Here is a 22,632-nt window from a genome sequence, read left to right on the forward strand (position 1 = left end):
AGTAAAGAAAAAGATTGTCCGTTAATTTAGAACCGCCCGCAGCCCCGACTCTGCAAGTCAGTGAAAATGGCTTCTTTGGGTCCTCGGTCGTTTCTGTAAACGGTCTTCGCGAACCTAGGAAACACTGCTGCTGAACCAAAGTGCACTAATTTTTTTAAAAAGGACCTACAGTTATTAAAGAACTCTTTTTGAGCCAGAGGAACATAAAAGATTTTCCGTTATTTAACTTAGAATCGCCTGGGGCAGTGACTCTGCAAGTCAGTGAAAATGGCTTTGTTAGGTCCTCGGCAGTTTCAAAGGTTTCTGGCAAATTTTAGGGAAGAAATATCGACATTGTACATTTTTTCTGCATATGTAGTGGCTTTTTCACAGAGCTTTCTAATTATATATATATATATTCATATATATATATAATTATATATATATATATATATATATATATATATATATATAGTATTCTGGTCTTTGTATCGATCATGTGTACTCATTTCTTACATCCAAATGTGTATCCTGGTTCCTAAGACTTTCCCCTTTTCCCCTGACAAGTGCAAGTTTCCCACAAATATAAGTAACTTAAATGCAAGCACTACCAAAATGAGCAACACATACTCTCTTTTATAGGGCAAAATAAAGAAAGAGACCCCCCCCCCCCACCTCAAGCATTCTGTGTGGATCCTAGACACAGGCAGAAAGAGGAGTCTTCTGCTTATGTCAAAACCAACAATGTATAAAATCTCTACAGAAGTAAGGAATTGACCCATAGCCCCATGTGACATCCAAAAGAGTATACTATCTGTACATTCCTTGTTGCACTGCCTACACACGACATCATCAGTATAACTCCGGCCTGAGTACACAGTCATATCTTACTGGATGTGGAGAGGTAGGGAGTAGGGGGTGGTCAGAGGCTATTCTTCAAATTTGAAGGATTTTCTTCCTCATTCTTCCATTCATTCCATTCAATCATACTTACTGTTCTGCCGTAAACTGACAAAACGCTTTTTTTCTGTCACAGCAGTTTCGAGAAAAAGAGAATTTTTTAGTCAGCGTAACCATCTAAAAATACAGTGATTCCGAAATTTGAATTCTAATTTATTAACACTTTACACCCTAAGGGTCTGGACGGGAAGTCCATTGTTAGATCCCAAGCAATTGGAAGGAACCCACCTCCCGTGAATAAAAGCGTTTAAAAAACACATTTTAAAAATACTAAACAAATTCCAAAAAACCTAAAAAAATAAAAGTTAAAACGAAAAATGAATGTAGTTTCAGAAAAATATAACTTTATGTATGCGCAAACTGTTGGAAATGTTATAACTTTAGTTCAATCGGGGTGTCCGACCCGACACTTTCACTCTCAGCCTTGCGGTCAGGCCCTATAAGATCTAAATTCTAGATTTTCTACGTCTGATCAATCGGAATCGCCCCAAACTCTTGCTACAACGTTTTCATCAAAATCTGAGTCATCTGATTTGTCATATGCTTGTTTTTGCTCAAATCCATCGTTATTTCCTTTTCCGAACTCAATTGTGTTGCTTTTCAACAAGTCAAGACACCTACGAAGTGTCGGTAACGCGATCGCACTTCGTTCGGCTCTAATACTAAAACTGCAGGCCCGAAAAATTTCGTTTTGGTATCAAACGAAAGAAGAAACTTTTTGCAATAACTATGCAAATCAAAATCTCGGCCCCAGATCAAGACTTCGTTTCTAAAGACACTAGGTCGGCGTGGGCGGTTCTGGGCGAGTCAGGGTGGAGCGCGTAAGAGAATTCCCAGGCGGTCCCGGGCGAGTTAGGGTGTAATGTGTTAAAATGCTAGTCACAGTTTCCCTTTGATTTTTTTATACAAGTAGGGTAACTAATCAGGCTTTCGATAAAATTGAGCAAATACAAAATTTTGGCGCCAAAATGAAAAAAGGCTTTTTGTCAGCTTACGGCACTGTTGCATTGTGAGACAAAAATTTCACGAGCAGATCTAGACAAGAAAGCTATCACACTTCATGGCTCTGCGGTCATGAGCCAAAGAAATCATCATCGTTCAAGTCCCCAGTCTCACGTGTGTTTTGTGCGGGTCGTACGTGGCGTACCATTCTCTCATCTGTGTTCTGCCTCATGAACGCAGCATCATAACTGTCCACTGTGCTGGCACTGGCTGTGGGCCTCAACTGACTGACACGTTTCTGTAAGCCGTGCTCCTCCTCATCTTCTGCCTCATTATGGTGTTCTTCTCCCTGACCAGGGTTACTCAACCAAGAATCTGCATTTGAAGAAAAGATACCACCAAAATATGGTGTATTGAAAGAGCAATTGAAATAGTTTTAACTCTTTTAACCCCATCGGATGCTGGAAGCGTCCGAGGGTAATAACCCTGTTCCCGATCGAACCCTGGGAGCGTCCGATACTAGTGACAACTGTTTCATTTCAATTAGAGCTGGTTTTTGCTTGTTTTTTTTAACTATTCCCGAACTAAGTTTTTTAGTAATGACTAAGCCTTTGTTTCTACTATTTAAAAGTTGGAGGCAAGATTTTGGGGTTATGATATGACATAGTGCACCAGGTTTAGGTGACCATAGAAAAAAAACTCCGGGAAACGGTGGAAAAAACTCAGGGTTTAAAGAGTTAAGTCTAATCACAAATCTGAAACAAAAATAAACAAACAAGTGAAAAAAAACCTGGTAAATCGTAAGTGCAGTTGAGAAACATTTTTAAGTTTCAACCACGAATCTGCATTTAAGAAAAAAAAAATTGGCGGATTGAAAGAGCAGTTAAAGTGACTTCAGCTTCAATCGCAAATCTGAACCCCCACCCCCCTCCCCCCAGCAAAAAATATTGGTGGATCTTAAGTAAGTGCAGTTGAAATATTTTAAGCTTCAATCACGAAACTGCAGAAGAACAAAGACTTTGATGAATCAAAAGTAAACTAGTTGACTATTTGTGAGGCATCATTGTGAAATCAGACGCTCATCAAAATAATGAAATTGAGGAAAAAGGCAATTTCCCTCCAGCTTGGCAATTTTCGATGAACTTTTGTTTTTTGGCACATCACCTTTCATGTCCATAAAAAAATACATTTTCAAGTTAAATTTTACTGAAAACCGTTTCTTAATGGCAAAAAATATGTAAATTTTCAGTTCTCAAGGACCCTCAAGCTATACATGTTACCAACTTTGGCAATCATTTTCTCGAAAATGTTATCTCAGGAACCAGGCAACCCCACCTCTTTCAACAGCGAACATCTCAACGTGTATCCAAGATAAATGGATACTTTTTTTCATAAAAAGCAAGACAGGCTTTAAGATGATACCAATAACCCCATACGCCCCAAAATTGATGAGCGCCTGAATCTACTGCGTCGTGACACATTTTTCTTCTGCTTCTGTTTAGGTTTTATGTGGGCGTGGCATTCTGCCAGTCTATATCATGCTATATACCTTTACTGACAGAGTATGGCTTACCATCACTTGTAGCATTGAATTCCATATCTTTTTCAACTTCCACCTCTTCATCAGGGTTTTGTATGCGTTTCGCCTGAAGAAAAGACGTCAAAATAAAAATCAAACTACCCACAAAAGAAAAACAATCAGGCCTATAGCTTTACATGTTACACAAAGCATCTCTTCTTTCATAAAAATAACCAAACATTGTAATATTGAAACAGCCAAAAAATTTATTGCTCTTAGACAGAAAAATAAAAATAATAAGATTCTATCCAGCAAAGGGAATTTGAAAACTAAATGTTTCAATGCCATTGCTCACCGAGCATTGACCTGAAAATCAAGCTGCACTGGGGCATAATTTATCAGCCTTTAAGGCTCAGAGGTAGTTTTTTTCTAAGTATGGTTAAAACAATACCCATGGACGAAAATGAGTGAAATTTGGCAACCCATCTGAAGAAGGCCCAACTTACATGCATACGTACAATGTCGAAAGAATTCTAGAACTGAAGAAATAGCCATGTTTATGCAATTTTCTTTCATTTTTCAAAAGCTAAGAGGAGCTGCTGTGTCGTCGATGACCAGGCAGGCACTCCACTTGTTTTCTTTATTACTGTATAATTTCAAACCCTAGTGTGTAGTACATTTTAAGTACCAACTCAAAATTACCACCCATCCAGCGATAAAAGACGAACTGATAAACAGAACTTGCTGGAATCCTGGCACGCAAAAAGGACATAATCGCTAGGCGGCATGTGATTAGCTGCCTAAAAATAAACCGGTAACAAGAGTCCATTGCCCCTTTTTTTGCTACATCGCATTGTTAAGTTGCTACGGGTATCGCAGAAGAGTGCTGATTCTTTAAAGGATAAAGTCATATCGAATCTGTAACAGGTGGAGTAGATTCAACCATTTTCTGCCCATTGTGTTTAGAATTAGACCAAAGTAGGTTGTAAGCAAAGATGTGCTAAAACTTATGAAGATTTGTAATGTTTGAACCTGCCTCACAAGCCTGTGCCCCCATATTCATAGCAGTTCAAGCAAAGTTGCTCTAACAAACAACTTTTCAAGCAAACACAAGTCTAAAAAATCCAAAGTACTAAAGACATTGAAACGTTTATGACAAAGCTAGATTCTACACTGAAACTCACATTAAGACATCTAGTTTCATAATCATACATACACTAATTTATTATTGATTTATGAACAGATATTTGTCAAAATACATCAAAAATTGGCCAACTTTTGAGCACTATTTTCCTACATAAACATGATACTCAAATATTTTACAAACCAAAAACATACATAACTTTTTAAATTCATCTAGGAATTTTAGGACCACTTCATTTAAGACTATTTCAAAGTGACTTCAAGGATAATATAATTTTTCAGTCGCACTGCTAAATTGTTTTGACCCATAAGCATTTGGGTGCAATCTTTTTTCAAATGAAAATGAAAGTCATCCGACTTTGTCCTCATACTAAAATAAAACTTTTATACATATGTGGAGATATATACTACGGTATATATATTATATACACATGTATAAAATAAAATGAACAGACTAAACAATACCTACCCTTTCACGTATTCTTTTTGCTCTTTCTTCCCTTATGCGCTGTTTTTCCTTGATTTCAAGTAGTCTTTGCTCTTTTCTGATTTCAGCCTGTTTCAAACTGTCATCAAGAACAGTCTGAAAAATAAATTTTGAATATTCTTTTATGTCTAAAATTCTTGAATATGAAACAAAATGGGATGTATGCTATTCAAATGATACACAAACCAATGTCAATTTATCAACGGAAACGGAAAACCATACCAGGTCCACCAGACATTTCTCCCTTCTTAAATAAATTGCATGAGCAGCAGGGGGCATAAATATGGCACTGCAGTTTCAATGTAAGCGTCGGCGCTCTTAAAAAGTGGTGTTCTGATAGAACAAAGCATAAAGTATGTCGACAATCTATCTTCCCTTGTGACGATGGATCAGGTGGATCATTAAGCTCAAACAGACCAGAAAATGCCAGTTGCAGAGAGTGCAAGGAACGGAACAATGACCTACATCCCTGTGCATGAGTCATCATCCTTTTGAATACATGTGCGTGTGTGTGTGTGTGTGTGTGTGTGTATGTGTATGTGTGGGTGTCAAACTGCCACGCTTTCTCTTTACTTTTGAGAGTGATGTTGAATTATGTACTAGAAATAAAATTTTCAAAGTAGCTGTATGTCAAATTTATCTGTTTCATATGAAAAGCCTATATCTCCTGAGAATATATTAGGTAGCGTAAACACGGCCTCGCAGGCAGTCGTGGCCTTCCGACCGCGTGGTATAGGTGAAATCGGGGTAATTCCGATCGCTGTTTCTTTGCTCTTTCGCTATAAAACACCAAATTCCGTACACCTTGTAAAAGTTCAGCTTTTCCTCGTTACAATGGTGTAAGTTCTTTATATGTCTGATTATTAGGAGCTGGAGAATCGTCGATGAAAGCGAAGCCTCTCGCGGTCGGAATGCATGGTCGGCCGGTTAAAAAATTGACATGCATGCATTCATATGCTTCGCGGAACGAGCGATGATTAAATACCGTCTTTTCATTGGCGGAGAACTGTAGAGTTCTAAACGGGCTTTCCCGTGGTATATATTTGGCTTTTGGCGTTTAAATAGAAAGCTTTTAAAAATGCTGTCAAAATGTTTAAAGATCACTTCTTACACAAAATATGTAAAATACCGGCTTAAAAAAGGCATTAATGAAAAGATCAGTTTATTTTCTATTAGAATAAAGTAATCAGCTTGGAATTATTTAATATCAATCCTTCTGCGAGACTCCAAAAGCATGTGACCCCGCATGCGGGGTACACTACAGCATAAGCCGACTCGCTCGCCGCGGGGGGCGGTGTGGCGCCAGCCGGGTCAACGCTCTGTGTTTTTGTCTAAATAACGACAGATCATCGTGTTTGAAGTGATAAAATACTGATTTGTAATGATCTCACAGTCTTGAAAAAAATTAGGGTCCATATATTTGTTACAGTGATTGTACTCTGTTAATGTGGAGATGTTTAGTGCACTTGGTACTCTTTTATTGTCTGTCAAACATGGGGTTGCAGCCAGTGACTGACTTTCACAACTTTGATCAAATTTTAAACAACTACCATTTTCTTTAAAATTGACTGAGAGGTCAAAGAATGGTACCAAAATGTTCAGTGGATATAGGCCTTTCAAATGGAACAGATAAATTTGGCATACAGCTACTTTGAAAATTTAGTTTCTGGTACCTAAATATATACTGTAGTGTACCGAGTGCTCCCCGCATGGTGGGTCACATGCTTCCCGAGTTTCGCGAAAGGATTGATGCAAAATAATTCCAAGCCCATTACTTTATTCTAATGGAAAATGAACAGGTCTTTCCATTAGACCTTTTTTTATGACCCGGTATTTTACATATTTTGAGTTAAAATATTATCTTTGAAAACTTTGACAGTATTTTTAAAGGCTTTCTATTTAAACGCCAAAGGGAAAAAATATACCACCTAAAAGCCTGTTCAAAGCTCTGTAGTCCCCCATCAATGAAAAGACGGTATCAAATCATCAAAATGTCGACGAAGCATTTGAATGCACGTGTGTCAATTTTTTAACCTGCCAACCACACATTCCATCCGCGAGGGGCTTCGCTTTCCATGAAGATTTTCCAGCTCCTAATAATCGGACATATAAACAACTTACACCAAGGTAACATGGAAAAGCTGAACTTTTACAAGGTGTACAGCATTTAATGTTTTACAGCGAAAGAGCAAAGAAACAGCGATCTGAATTACCTCGATATCACAGAAACTACGCCCTCGGAAGGCCGCGAGGCCGTGCTTACGCTATCTAGTTGAATTCATTATCTTATTAGGTGCAATCTTCTGTGGCTTATTCCCACTTTCTTAAGTTGATCTCTTTAGATTTCATGTCTCTCTAACAGGCACCTTTGTAGAGGCTCATTTTTTTTCTCCTTCCACTCTGATTTTCAAGATGTTAATGACCCCCCATCCCCCTTCCCCTCCAAAAAAGGAGGAAAAAATTTTAATAGTCATCGAAAATCATCTTGTTTTCTATTGGATTCTGTACCATAAGAGTTTATCCTGGTATTCTTTAGAAGACTAGACCCATCTTGAAACATCTCCTCTGTGTAACCTCAACCTGCACTATTACCTTAATATACACTTTAGGCAGGCTATGATCCTTGAGCTTTAACAGATGATCTTAGGTGATATTGCTGTTGTATTCCTAGTATGTTGCATTTTTTGTTCCACTAAAAAAAACCTGAAAACATCAAATTACCTTTTCTTGATCCATCTGCTGTTTCATGCCAAACTCCTTCGCCTTTAGCAGCTCCCTTCTCCGCCTGGATGACTTTTGTGATGTGTTTATCTTTTTCAACTTCAACTGCAAAAATGAAGAGAAATGAAAAACTTTATGGAAAGGAAACTAGGTAGTGTTGAATTCGTGGTGTTATGCACATTAAGATACTGCTGATCTATATACGAATGAAACTGTAGAAGGTACCAAATTCTACTGAGTCCCAAGCAAAACATAATAAGCTTCACAGTTATGTGGATATTATGAACGAAGAGAAATTATTCAGATTTAAAAGAGTATTCAAATGTGAGGCATCGTGGTGAAACCTGGCACTCGTCAAGAAATGAAATCAAAGAAACCTGCATTTTTCCGCCCCTTGGTAGTCTGTATCGAATTGTTGTTTTTTGGCTTGACACCATTTACCTGGAGGAGTCATCTCTGACTCAGAGGTTGACGTGTAATGACCTTCCATCCTTCACGGTCGCAAGCTGCCATTGCACATTCTGCCATATCCTGGCCAGTCTATGTTTTTATGTTGTCCATCTAAGTTACTCTTTATCTTCCCCTGGCTCTTCTGTCCCATACTCTTCTTTCAAGCACCCCTTTCACAATGGTCTCGGGTCATTTTAAGTGGCCATAGTGTTGTATTTTCCTAAATTCTTTTTTATTTTATTCAGCAGGGTTTGTCTTGTGTGGAGAATTTGACACACCTCATTGTTCGTCTTTTTTGCTTTCCAACAGGCCATTTTGGACATTCATTTTCTGACCATTCTACGGTAGCACATTTAAAGCGCAGCTATTTTGTTTTCTTCTTTCTTCGTCAAAGTCCAGGTCTCTGCACCATAGAGGAATATGCAGAAGATATAGCATTCCAGCATTTTCTTTCTTAAGGTGAGAGATAGTTGCTTGGACTAGACCAGACCATCAATGATTTATTTATAGAGGCACCAGCCATCCATGTCCAGGTGCTGTTTTAGCCTCTTTTTCCTGTATTCGGATTAATAATATCTTTTTGCCAATTTATTGGTTCCGCTTCTATGTACCCCATATCTATGGTTCTCAACCTGGAAATCGCCTATAATTCGCTGTAATTGTCTCCCCCCCCCCCCCCCTCCCCCCACTCTCTCTCCCCCCCCCCCCTCCTCATAGTGTCATCATTTATGTTACCGTCTATTTTTATCGATAACACGTTTATGGATTAAGGGCAGTATTAATGATAATTAAGAAAAAAAAAGAAAAAAACATCAACTAAATAATAAATAAATAAATAAATACATACATAAATAATAAATAAATAAATAAATAATGCTAATGATTATCATAATACAAATATTGATAATAATAAGAAGAAGAAGAAGAGGAGGAGGAGGAGGAGGAGGAGGAGGAGGAGGAGAAGCAGAAGGAGAAGGAGAAGAAGAAGAAGAAGAAGAAGAAGAAGAAGAAGAAGAAGAAGAAGAAGAAGAAAAAGAAGAAGAAGAAGAAGAAACACGGCCATAACATCAATATAAAAAACAATAATGCTAACAATAGAATTCATTTGAGTAAAATAATGAAATAATATTAAAATAAAAAATGGAGCAATATTATTATAAATCAAAATTTCTAAAAAGACACTACTTGGAATCCGCCGATTGTATGGGATCAGATACCTTGTATGAATACGTTAAATTAGGTAATTCAATCCATACAATTTGAGGTTATATGTTCAGATCACCATTCTTTTTTTTTTTTTTTTCAAGAGGAAAGCAGATGTCTATTCTCATTTTGTGTTTGGTCATTCTATTGAGTTACATCTATAAGACCAATCTCCTCGTGGTTTAAGGAGTGGAAATATGATGTATAAACTCAACTATTGCATTTTTGTTCTTTTTGTAGAGGGTCACATCCTTTTACCGACATCCTCTTGTGTAAGGAGTGGAAAGAAAGATGTAGCTTGGACTTGAAAAGTTTGACAACGTTTATGTCCAGTTAAAAACATGTGTGGATTTAACAGAAAATCGTTGATTATAAACACAAAAATGTGAATTTCCAGTTTCCAAGGACTCTCAAGCTATGGAAGTCATCAAACTTTGGCGGCCGTTGTATTACTAATTTTACCTGTGAAACAACGGAATTCCCCCACCTCTTTCAATCTGTTCAAGATAAATGGGTATTTTTTCTTTCAAAAGAGAGACGAATGAAAAAGGTTTAATATGATACCAATAACTTCACAAGCCCAAAAACTGACGAGCGCCAGACTCCACCAGGTCATAACACAAATAACTTTTAAAATTCAGTGACAGCGACATTACATATATTTTCAACAACGAATGACACATAATACGAGAGACAGCAAGAATATCAAAAATATATCGGTCTTGCCTATCACAATATTGTAAGTCAAAAGCTAGCAATGTCATCCTAATAGCATTGTTCGGTCAACCATAATTCTTTTTTAGAAAAGATGGTTTTGCAAAAGTTATGAACACCTTTCAGTTTCTGAAAAGTGAGACTGGACTAAAGACCATTAAGACCAATGAGTCTTTGCATTATTAACAAATAACTGATTGGAGCTCAATGGACCATCCAACATAATGTTCCCATTTCAATACTATTATATGGCACAGCCGCAGGTTTTGTCATGTATAATTCACGATGCACTTTCTTCATCTGCAAGGATGCAGGATGATAATCGATATATACGTTCCCTTTGTCGGACAATTATGGTACACTGTCAGCACCATAAAAATTTTGTCCCAAAAATGTGAGTATGGAAAGGCAAGACGTTCCATCTCGTTTTGTTACTTAAGAAAATGAATGATGAGTTATATGAATAAACGAAACAGGTGAAATTTCCATGGTCAAAGGAACAGCCAAAAGCAACAGAGAAAGGTATATGCAGATGCCAAGAACCAGTGCAAAACTTGAATATTCCAGGAGAAAGGGGTAGGAGACAGATTTTGAAGAAGAATTGTTGATGGTCTTTGCTCTTAAGAGAGCAAAAAGACAGGACAGAAAGTTATTAATTCTTTCGTTGCCTTATGACATACCGGGTACGTCAAGAAAATGCGTAATTTTTAGCGCTGTGCTGTACCATGTACATCATGGAAGTCGCCAAAATTTGCGACTCCTAATTGCCTATAAACCGATATATGTACGTCACGCTAATAACATGGCTCTAATTCTTCTGTATGGAGATTTAACCACAAGTGACAAAATCGAAGACCCGATGCTTAAAATATGTCACGAGTGTGCTAGATCTAGAACGCGCATCCATTATCACTGAGATATAAGGCTGCTGTCCTGGGCAATGAGCTCAGCTGAAAATCAATGCTGATAGTAGGAACGCAACGAAAGGATTAATGCAATACCAAGAATATTGTAATAATTTTTTTATATAGTAAGAGGAGACTGCCCCCTGAAGAAAAGTAAAATTAAGTATCTTAATACTTCTATAATAGCAAAGGTATGGTCAAGTGGAAAGCTAGAATGCACTATTAGTCGGTCTTGCATTGTACTTCTTCTCTTTCTCCACAGTTTCAGTCTACCTGTCCTGCTTTTTTCCAAGCACAATATAAATGTATTGTGTATATTTCATCTCTTTAAATGAAAAAAAAAGGAAACTAAATACACCCCCCCCCCCCCCCCCCCAGACACACACACACTGAACAAAAAAAAACAACAAGAGGCAACAGAAACAAGCAAGAGTCAGCACATACCCGTTCTCTCTTCTCATCTGCCAGTCTCTGTTTCTCTGCCAGTTGTTCAGCTGTCAGTCTAGGAATATCTAAAGGCTCCAAAGCCTGCAAAAATAAATCAACCAAATTTTTAAAGTACAAACTCACAAAATTTCAGAGGAAAGACTTCAACTTTCGGTCAAAGAGATTAAATGATCATACAAATAGAGTAACGGAAAATAATTAAGGAAATACATTTGTTTTTGGCAGTTGAAACATTTTGGGTGTAATTAATTTGTAAACCACCCTCCCCCCTCCCAGGGCAGTGCCACTGACTGTGCCACTGATTGAAGTGTTTCAGGCCATTCCCAAAGGGGGGATATTAACATTTTTTTATGCACGGTGGAATAGCAAATGGGCAGATTTATCAATGTCATGCTCATACTGTGCCAGAACAACATAGGGGGAATTGCTGCTTTTTCGTTCCTCATCCTTACTATCATCATTTCCTCTACTTCTTTTGTATGTTTGTCACTTTCTTGTGAACTGTTATTTCCAGGGTGCCTTGATAGTCGTAGCAGACTTTGTGCTGGTGAGGCTAGAGAGGTGAGCAGAGTTAGCCTGATTCCCTGTCTGGACTTCTCTGTTGACCTTATGCAGTTGCGAGCACTGTAAAACCTTCCAAAACTAAACTTAACTAATTTGTAGCCCACAAAATCATTTTGAACATAGGGAAATAAACTGGCTTTTACAGATGCTGTAGAAACATTGTGGTGGCAATCATATATCATTGGAAAGGTTATTGAATGTTGATGTGCACTGATGTTACAAAACCAATAGAATGGAAATAATGAAACAAACTATGAACACTGATCAAATTGCCGATGTATCGGTGATACATCCAAGAAGAATTAATTGAACAGCATGATCTACAAGATGAAGCTCAATATCCACGCTGTATCTTCTCTAAGGTTCAGTCACTTCATATTAATCCCTCCCTCCTCCCACAATTGAAAAATAGTTAGAGATATACTAAACAAAAGAACATCTGTTTGAGTGTTACATTGAAGGGTATGTCATAAAACCATTTTGAAATGTCTGTAGTTCAGTTGTTTTACCATCCATTAAAAATGCTTGAGTAGCCTACACTATGTAGCTGGCATTGGTACAACTGAAGTCAAAAATCATACTCATGACCTGCCCCCCCCCCCTTTCCCCCTTCTTTCCCCCCCAATTATCCAGTTACAGATAAAAGTACAGACAGTATTCTTCAGACTATCTAAGGGGGCTTTCATGGTTTAGGGGTATGGTGTTCACCTCTCATTCAAAGGTCCTGGGTTTGAAACCTGACAGAGATGGACAATTTCTTCTCTAAAACATTCTGATTTTCCTTTCACCTCCTTTCTTGCTCTCTAATCATGTTCTATTATCTGCTTTCATCTCCCTTTTCTCCAATCCCCACCCCCCTTTTTCCCCCCTCCTCTGGGCTCTTGATTCTTTCCACTGCTCCTCCTGGGTCATTCTTACTGCTGTCTTTCAGCCACACCCCTGATCTTAGAGTAGGTAAGAACGAACACCTAGCCTTCTCGGATAAGGGTGAAAAATCTCAGAGGCCTTGTGTGCAAGTTACCCACATTAAAGATCCCTTGGTGGTTCAATTTATATAATCGATAAGAGTGGGCTTCGGCTGCCGTCTGAGCAAAATTCAAAATTTATTCCTACCAAACTGACTGAAAATGTTTAATGTGTCCCATGTGCTCAAATGACCTTATGCAGTTGCCAGCACCGTAAAGCAATTACCAAAATAAAAAAATAAGACTATAATAAAGAAAAAAACTCAAATCTAATAGTAAGAGAAAACTACAGCAGTGTACCTGAAGGCGTGGTGGTCTTTTCTTCACTCTTGTCAAGCCACTCCCAGCCTCTCCGTCCAGTGTCACCTCAAATGCCACACTCTTTGGAACTGAAATCAATTTATTTTATTGGAGAATGATCAAGTTCTTCTTCAGCAGTCAGACATGGATAATACAATGAGAGGCAGCATGGTGAAATCAAGCGCTTGTCAAAATAATGTAATCAAGGAAGTCAGCATTTTTCTGGCCGTTCAGCAAATTTTTTAAAAATTATTTTTTTGGGGGTTCAAGTTAGAACACATTTCTGGGTGTATTTTACTGAAAAACTTTGATTAAAGGCACAAAACATGTAACTGCAAGCTTCGGAAATCACCAAACTTTGAGCCTATTTTTTTGCTGTTAACCTCTGAAACCAGGCGACCCCCCCACCCACTTCTATCGCAAAAATCTTAATTTCTGTTCAAAGTAGACGGTTAATTTTCTTTTGGCCAAATGCAAGATATAGGAACAAGCTTTAGGATGATACTAATAGCTCCATATGCCCCAAAATTGATTAGCACCTGATACCACCCTATCATGACACATGTCAACAATTACTATACAAAAAGGCATACCACAACCGCTATTGCGTCCAGTTTGTTTGAGTAAACAGAAGCACATTGACACAATAATGGTAATTTAGTGCTGGGACAAAGTAAGACACACAGACAGAAACAACAGAGGAAAAGTAAAGAAGGACCTACCAGTTGCGCCCTTAAACCACAACCACTATGACATCCAACCGAAGGGCAAAAGCCAAAGAGATTGATAACGACTATTGCTTCAGAAAGTTTAAGTCAAAATATCAACATTTCAATAATATATGGTATGAGACACTAAAGATTTTTCTTTTATTATATATCTTATCTTAGTAAATAAGTAACAAAACAAAACATAAGACCCATCAGTCTACCGCTAGATTCCATGTTAAGTGGATTGCAAGGTACATTCTAGTAGGCTACCAAGTTATAAAGAATTATGTCTCTTTCATGTAATTCACCTAATACCAAATACTTTTATTTCACTGTGAATCATTTTAGAGGGTGGTCCACAGAAAAATGTTCAGTCTTATGTTTAAAAATGTTGAGAATCCCTGACCACCAAAAGTATACTTTTCACAACTTAACAATAAAGGAAGACACTTCATCATCGTAACTTCCCTGACTGATAAGAATTCTAGAAATACTTTTTAAAGTAACCACTACGACCAAAACTTTGTAGGATTTGTTATAATAGACTAGAAAAAAAGATTCTCAGTAATCTGGTTTTCATAATCAATTCCCAGGCTAGTTTTAAGAAAAAAGATTCAGGTCAACTCACTCATTAAGAAGATTACTCAAGAAAAACCTTCAGCAAAGTAAATCCTGAAAATAGCCCTATCTTTTCCATGCACAAAATAACATACCGAAAATCTATAGAAGCCTTTATTTGAAAAAATTATAACACCAATTATATTCCTAGGACTTTTGTTTACATAGCTCTCTACCCATTTAAAAACCTTACACTGCTAAAGGGAGCTGTATACCATAATACCAATATATCATGACTGTCAAACATATCACTATAATCATAACACAATGCGTAAGTCATTTAAAAAATTGTGTACGTTTCTTTATGTGTTTGCTAGACTGTATAATAAAGAAACTTTTGACCACATTACCTGGAGCTTGGGGTGGAAGAGCACCAAGTTTGTTGGCATTCTTATCAATATTCTGCTTGGCTGGGACTCGTCCATCTATCTTGGGTACGATTTCATCCGATTTTGTCTTAACGTGTCCATTCTGATGCCCATGATTGGGACTTTTCACTGGTGTCTTCTCTACAAACTGAAGCTCTCCATCTGGAGAAACCACAGATGGTGCGCAGCCCATATCACAGACAAAAAAGGGGAACGTCAACACAGAGCAATGAAAAAGTTACTATATTCACTTTACATTGTCAGCTCTGGAAGTACAGATGTGCTAGTAATCATTTGATCTTTGTATGAAAAGACACTTCCGCAAATTTTGATAAGAGAAATTGTCGACTCGTTCTGAGGAAAGAATAAAAATGTCCATATAAAAACTTGGCATCAAACATAAATTCAACATAACCCACCCACAGTGCAATACAGTAGAACATGACTTTAGCGGCACCCACTGCAGCGGGACCATCCCTACAGCGGGACCTTACCGGAATCCTCTTTTTATTTTCAATGTAAACTAAATTACCTGTTCTCGGGTTTAGCGGGGCAAGAAAAGGCCCAAACTCGGATACAGCGGGAGAGATCGTACGAGCTCTAGCTGGGGGGTAAGGGGGTTGTGGGGCTGAATGCTGGCTCTAAACAGGCAGTCAGCGGTGCGGCATTGTGATTGGCCAGTCCAGTGATGAGTGAGGTGGGGCAGGCGGCAGAGAGAGATGGTGTGGAGAGGTGCGTTACGTGAGCAACTCCAAAAGTGACGTGCCGTAGCTTAGACGCTCAGTATGAGAGTGTATAAGCCATAGCCCTTGGCCTAGGCTAGGCTAAAATATAAAAGAAGAGGAGAGAGTTTAGTGTGTGATTCCTGATTCATTGAATTGCGACCGTTGATGCTCATAGGGTAGGTATACGCATGCATCCACTTCACCAGTTCTACAGTAGGCCTACCTGTGCCATAGACAGCACATGCAATGAGATTGAGACTGAGGAAAAGATGGCTTCCAACAAAGACAAAAGGAAATGCTTCTCACTCGAACTAAAGGTCAAGATAATCAACGAAGTGGATTTTTAGACATTTTTCGGTTATTTCCCCTTTGCATTCCTATAGCAGGAACTCGCCTACAGCAGAATTTTTCTTCTGAAACCAAATGTCCCGCTATAGCCGTGTTCTTCTGTATACAGATGAATGTACATGATGGTGCAAAACAAAACTTAAAACAGTAAAGGTTAAACTCACAAAAGACAAATATATATGAAATAAACTGTCACTTCCTTTGCAATAATTATATATCATATTTATTAAAGTTTCCATTTTTCAAAATGTGTGTGACTTGGGCTTTGGCCAAATATTACCAAAATATATATAATAATAATTATCATACTGCATTCATCGATCTGACAAAGGCTTTTGATACAGTGACAGTCGGTGGATCAGGACTGTACATGGCGCTTAGAAAAAGTGGCTGTCCCCCAATACTGCTACAGCTCATCATCTCATTCCATAAAGTATGAAAGCCACCATTCAGTTTGACGGTTCAACATCAAACAGCTTCAACATCAATAGTGGAATAAATCAGGGTTGCGTCTTAGCACCAACACTTTTTAGCACTTATTTTGCTGTCTTACTGCAACACACATTCAAAGAGTCACCAGGGGATGTCTTCTTCCACTTGAGAACTGATGGGTCGCTCTTCAATCTTGCTTGACTCCAGGCCAAGACCAAGATCAACAAAACAACAGTACGAGACCTTCTCTTCGCAGATGATGCTGCTCTTGTTGCTCACATGCACAGTGAATCAACCCTACAAACAATGATTGACCGCCTATCAACAGCATGGTCATCAGTGTTAAGAAAACAGTCATCCTTACTAAAAAAAGGTGCGGAATAGAGCCATATATAGCTGAACGACAAGGAACTTGAGACAGTGGAAAAGTCTTGTTACCTGGGGTCTACCATCAGCTCTACTACATCACTTGATTATGAGATCAACATCAGGATAGAGGGAAAGCAGCAACAACTTCAGAAAGGCTGCCAAAATTGAAAATGAGCATGGGAAAACAAAAGATAAACCATCCAAAAAAAAGATAAAGATTTACGAAGTATGTGTCCTCAGCACCCTCCTTTATGGACCTGAAACATGGACCTTGTACAGCAGGCAAAAAATGTGCCATGACATTTTCCATCTCAGATGCTGCCGCAAGATCTTAGGCATTTCGTGGCATGACAAGGTTACAAATGCTGAAGTGTTGGAACTGGCAAACCTCCAAAGCATGATAGCTATCCTGTGTTTAAGAAGATCGAGGTGGCAGGGCCATGTCAAGAGAATGGACAACAACCGGATTCCGAAGCAGCTTCTCCATGGAGAACTTGCCCAGGGAAAGAGACCAAGAGGAAGACCAAAATTGAGGTACTGCAAAAACAGCTTCTAAGCTTGGAGTGCATGTTAGCATCTGGGAAGAAATAGCTGAGGAAAGGAAAACATGGGGAAAAATGATAAAGAAAAGAACTATAATGCAGCCTTAGAAACAACCAGGCTGAGAAGCGCCAACAACGAAAGGAAAACAGTGGAAATACAGAGCTTTGATCTACGTCACTGACATGCAAGCACTGCGACAGAATCTACGCTTCAAACATAAGAAGAATTAACCATGAAAAAAGCTGCATGAAGACACCTTTGAGACCATATGAAGCGAAATTGACCGTCTGCATAGACGAAAAGAGCCAAACACAATAATTATCAGAGGCGCCAACGGACCACAAAAAAAAAACATTTTTAAAAAACCTCCCTGTTTGGACTCAGGAAAAATGTGCACACTATACAAAGAATATACTTTATCTCTGTGGGGGGGAGGGGGGGGGGGGTAAACCCACTACGTCTGGCCCCTTTTTTTATACTAAATTTTAAAATAACAAACAAACATCACTAAATGAGTCATTAAACCAAAACAAGTGAATTTATTTTCTTAGTTCTTCATCTAAAAAATGAATTCCAGATTAAAGAGACCTGTTTTCGGTAATTGCCGAGAAGTAATTTGATGTCGAAGTCGGCGTAAAGGAATGCGCTCCAGCCACTGTCAGCAACACAATGGCATTGTGGTTGCGACAGCGAGTCACTGGGAGCGGCTTGCCTAAGAGTTAATAAATTAAATCTCTGATCTTGCATCAAGAATTCAGGCAAAATCTGCAGAATCTCAAAGGTATCCAGATTTCTTTAAAAATCGGGAAATTTGTACACCTCTGTTTTGGGGTGTATTGTTTTTTTCTCCGAATCGTTATTACAAATTTGACCGCCTCTGCCACCCTGGGTACCGTGTAAGCTAGATCTAGCTGAGAAAAAAAAGGGGTGGCATATTAAATTATAAACTAGTTGATTGACATGTCTAAAGAAGGTGCGGCTGGAAAAAAAAGATATATATATGATATTCAATATCATTTCTGTCCTCCCCCCCCCCCCCCCCTTTAAAAAACGGAGTGATTATTCTCACCCGCGGTGAGCACAAACTGGATATTATTCCACCCGGGGTGAGAATAAAATTGATACTATTCTCACCCTGGGTGAGAAAAACGACAGCCTACTATTCTCACCCATTTTTTTCGTTTCGGGCATCATAGGACAGCTGTCACTGAGCGCTCCAGGCGACAAAACTCGCCTCCCCCTCTCCTCACTCCGCGAGGTGACTAAAATAGCCAACTCTCGAGCACGGGAGGCGACTTTTTGTCGATTCGGAAGAAAACCTTATCTTTTGAGCAAATAGTGTCACCTTTTGTTGCTACGTTCTGTAATGGAAAATTTTACTCTTGCATGGTTTAACCAATCAAAATTAAAAAAAAAAATAAGCCTAGGGTCAAGGCACAGTGTTCCTTATCAATAATCGTGGGTTCTGCTAAGGATACCAATTAAACATGTTTTTTGGGTTGTAAACAAATGCCAATTCTAACATTACAATGACAAACTATTACTATCATTATTTCATTAAACAGCTTTCAGTTAAGGCTATTATTTTTTTTAAACCTACTACTCCGGCAAGTGAATTCCTCTCAGAATTTAGAATATATATTTACACTTTGTTTAGGGTTTTGGTGAAAATATACGTGCATACTCTCAACTCAAGATTTTAAAAAATGAAACAATAACAATCCCCGCGGGAGCCTAGAAAAATCGGCCAGCGCTCTGGGGCAGGTCACGAACGGTCACTCTCTTACAATTCACAAATTATTTTCTATCCTTCGTTCTCAACAGCCAGGTAGACCTAAAAATCCATTGCATTCTCAGACCGGGCGAGACATATATTCATTTTATAATCTCACCCGGTGTGAGAATAATAATATATTATTCTCACCCCGGATGACAATAAAATGGATATTATTCTCACCCCGGGTGAGAATTTTTAAAAAAAATTTTTCACCCCGGGTGAGAATATAACGACTGCCTTTAAAAAAACCCTCTATCCAGAATTTAAAAAAATTTTTCTTTTCTGATTCCCTTTTCACTGTGATTCCAATTCTTGGGTAAATATGAACTACGTAATTAGCCTAGGATTTCATAAATTTGAATAGTGATGGATAGGCCTGTATATTCTAGATCTATACATGGCAACTGCATGCAGACAAGAAAATCTACACTTTGACATAGATAGACGCAGATCCCTCTGTACAGCTTGGCCCTTTTTCGGAAGTTCCCATCCCAGAATCATTATTCGCTGGTTGGGGGGTAAACCCACTACGTCTGGCCCCTTTTTTTATACTAAATTTTAAAATAACAAACAAACATCACTAAATGAGTCATTAAACCAAAACAAGTGAATTTATTTTCTTAGTTCTTCATCTAAAAAATGAATTCCAGATTAAAGAGACCTGTTTTCGGTAATTGCCGAGAAGTAATTTGATGTCGAAGTCGGCGTAAAGGAATGCGCTCCAGCCACTGTCAGCAACACAATGGCATTGTGGTTCCGACAGCGAGTCACTGGGAGCGGCTTGCCTAAGAGTTAATAAATTAAATCTCTGATCTTGCATCAAGAATTCAGGCAAAATCTGCAGAATCTCAAAGATATCCAGATTTCTTTAAAAATCGGGAAATTTGTACACCTCTGTTTTGGGGTGTATTGTTTTTTTCTCCGAATCGTTATTACAAATTTGACCGCCTCTGCCACCCTGGGTACCGTGTAAGCTAGATCTAGCTGAGAAAAAAAAGGGGTGGCATATTAAATTATAAACTAGTTGATTGACATGTCTAAAGAAGGTGCGGCTGGAAAAAAAAGATATATATATGATATTCAATATCATTTCTGTCCTCCCCCCCCCCCCCCCCTTTAAAAAACGGAGTGATTATTCTCACCCGCGGTGAGCACAAACTGGATATTATTCCACCCGGGGTGAGAATAAAATTGATACTATTCTCACCCTGGGTGAGAAAAACGACAGCCTACTATTCTCACCCATTTTTTTCGTTTCGGGCATCATAGGACAGCTGTCACTGAGCGCTCCAGGCGACAAAACTCGCCTCCCCCTCTCCTCACTCCGCGAGGTGACTAAAATAGCCAACTCTCGAGCACGGGAGGCGACTTTTTGTCGATTCGGAAGAAAACCTTATCTTTTGAGCAAATAGTGTCACCTTTTGTTGCTACGTTCTGTAATGGAAAATTTTACTCTTGCATGGTTTAACCAATCAAAATTTAAAAAAAAAATAAGCCTAGGGTCAAGGCACAGTGACCTTATCAATAATCGTGGGTTCCGCTAAGGATACCAATTAAACATGTTTTTTGGGTTGTAAACAAATGCCAATTCTAACATTACAATGACAAACTATTACTATCATTATTTCATTAAACAGCTTTCAGTTAAGGCTATTATTTTTTTTAAACCTACTACTCCGGCAAGTGAATTCCTCTCAGAATTTAGAATATATATTTACACTTTGTTTAGGGTTTTGGTGAAAATATACGTGCATACTCTCAACTCAAGATTTTAAAAAATGAAACAATAACAATCCCCGCGGGAGCCTAGAAAAATCGGCCAGCGCTCTGGGGCAGGTCACGAACGGTCACTCTCTTACAATTCACAAATTATTTTCTATCCTTCGTTCTCAACAGCCAGGTAGACCTAAAAATCCATTGCATTCTCAGACCGGGCGAGACATATATTCATTTTATAATCTCACCCGGTGTGAGAATAATAATATATTATTCTCACCCCGGATGACAATAAAATGGATATTATTCTCACCCCGGGTGAGAATTTTTTAAAAAAATTTTTCACCCCGGGTGAGAATATAACGACTGCCTTTAAAAAACCCTCTATCCAGAATTTTTAAAAATTTTTCTTTTCTGATTCCCTTTTCACTGTGATTCCAATTCTTGGGTAAATATGAACTACGTAATTAGCCTAGGATTTCATAAATTTGAATAGTGATGGATAGGCCTGTATATTCTAGATCTATACATGGCAACTGCATGCAGACAAGAAAATCTACACTTTGACATAGATAGACGCAGATCCCTCTGTACAGCTTGGCCCTTTTTCGGAAGTTCCCATCCCAGAATCATTATTCGCTGGTTATGGCCTCAAGATTGAGGGGGGTTTCGTGGTGGGGGGGGGGGGGGGGGGCATGCCCCTCCTGAATTTCACCATAATTTAATGTTTTGCAGTTTGAGTTAGGTTTGATATCTGTCGCTCGCCACGCATCAAACATATGATCTATATCATCTAGATCTAGATCTAGATCTAGATTCTAGATCTCTAGATCCAAATAAGGGGTGTGGGAACTACCGAAAAAGCGCCGAATTCTCTATACACATAATTCCGCCCGTTTACCGCACCGGCAACAATCTTAACAACATTGACATTGAAATTGATCGGAGATCTATAGACATCTTCTAGATCTAGAATCTAGAATGTCTAGAACTAGATCTAGATCTAGATCTAGATTAAGATCTAGATCCATAGTCTATAGGCCTAGCTTTTAAATTAATAGATCTATTCTAAATCAATTTGAAATAATAAGCATGATGATAGGCCCAGCAAATTCAACTTGAGCTCCGGACATTCAACACACATACATAGATCTAGATCTAGATCTAGATCTAGATCTAGAATCTAGATATAGATCTAGATCTAGAATCTAGATATAGATCTAGATTCTAGATCTAGATATACACAAATGCAACTCTGATGATAATAATATACTTGCTTACTCTGATGGACTGGCAGAGAAAGAAACAGGTTCACTGCGCACAGGAAATCCGAGAAAACAATTAATTTAGGAATCCCATCCAATGTACTGTTAACTTAGAATTCTGTCTTCGATGCCAGAGGCCTGAGACAAGAATGCAACGCGAGGAACACAGTACACAACAGAGAGTGATGACGTCACGTGTATCATGGCGACATGTAAACAACTATCAGGTGCTCTTCGGTAAATTTCGGGAAGAGCTTTAAACACCGAACATATTAGTCATACCATAAAAGAATGCAACAGATACATGTACAATTATTAATTACAGGTTGGGGTTTTTTTGGTACATGTTTTGGAACGTACGTTGAGATAGCAAATAATAATAGTACAGTGAGAGTGCGTGCGTGCATGTGTGCGTGCGTGTGTGCGTGTGTGCGTGCGTGCGTGCGTGCGTGCGTGCGTGCG

At 38.5% G+C, this 22,632-nt stretch overlaps 1 protein-coding gene across 2 annotated transcripts; it reads right to left on the bottom strand.

Moving 5' to 3' along the window:
* Positions 1-1,651: 1,651 nt before the first annotated feature.
* Positions 1,652-22,332, bottom strand: LOC101859580. 2 transcript variants are annotated; one of them, XM_005102723.3, is made up of 9 exons: positions 22,187-22,332; positions 15,528-15,819; positions 14,978-15,349; positions 13,300-13,388; positions 11,468-11,551; positions 7,752-7,856; positions 5,013-5,126; positions 3,455-3,527; positions 1,652-2,256 (listed from the first exon to the last, which is right to left on the bottom strand). In XM_005102723.3, exons 3-9 carry the CDS (start codon positions 15,186-15,188, stop codon positions 2,012-2,014), a joined length of 921 nt encoding a protein of 306 aa, XP_005102780.1. In that variant the 5' UTR covers positions 15,189-15,349; positions 15,528-15,819; positions 22,187-22,332; the 3' UTR covers positions 1,652-2,011. The 2 variants fall into 2 exon arrangements, with proteins under 2 accessions (XP_005102780.1, XP_005102781.1); XM_005102724.3 differs by lacking the exon at positions 15,528-15,819.
* Between the last annotated feature and the right edge of the window lie 300 nt (positions 22,333-22,632).

The sequence above is a fragment of the Aplysia californica genome, unplaced genomic scaffold, assembly GCF_000002075.1.
Source record: "Aplysia californica isolate F4 #8 unplaced genomic scaffold, AplCal3.0 scaffold00336, whole genome shotgun sequence".
In the NCBI taxonomy this organism is placed as follows: Eukaryota; Metazoa; Mollusca; class Gastropoda; order Aplysiida; family Aplysiidae; genus Aplysia; species Aplysia californica.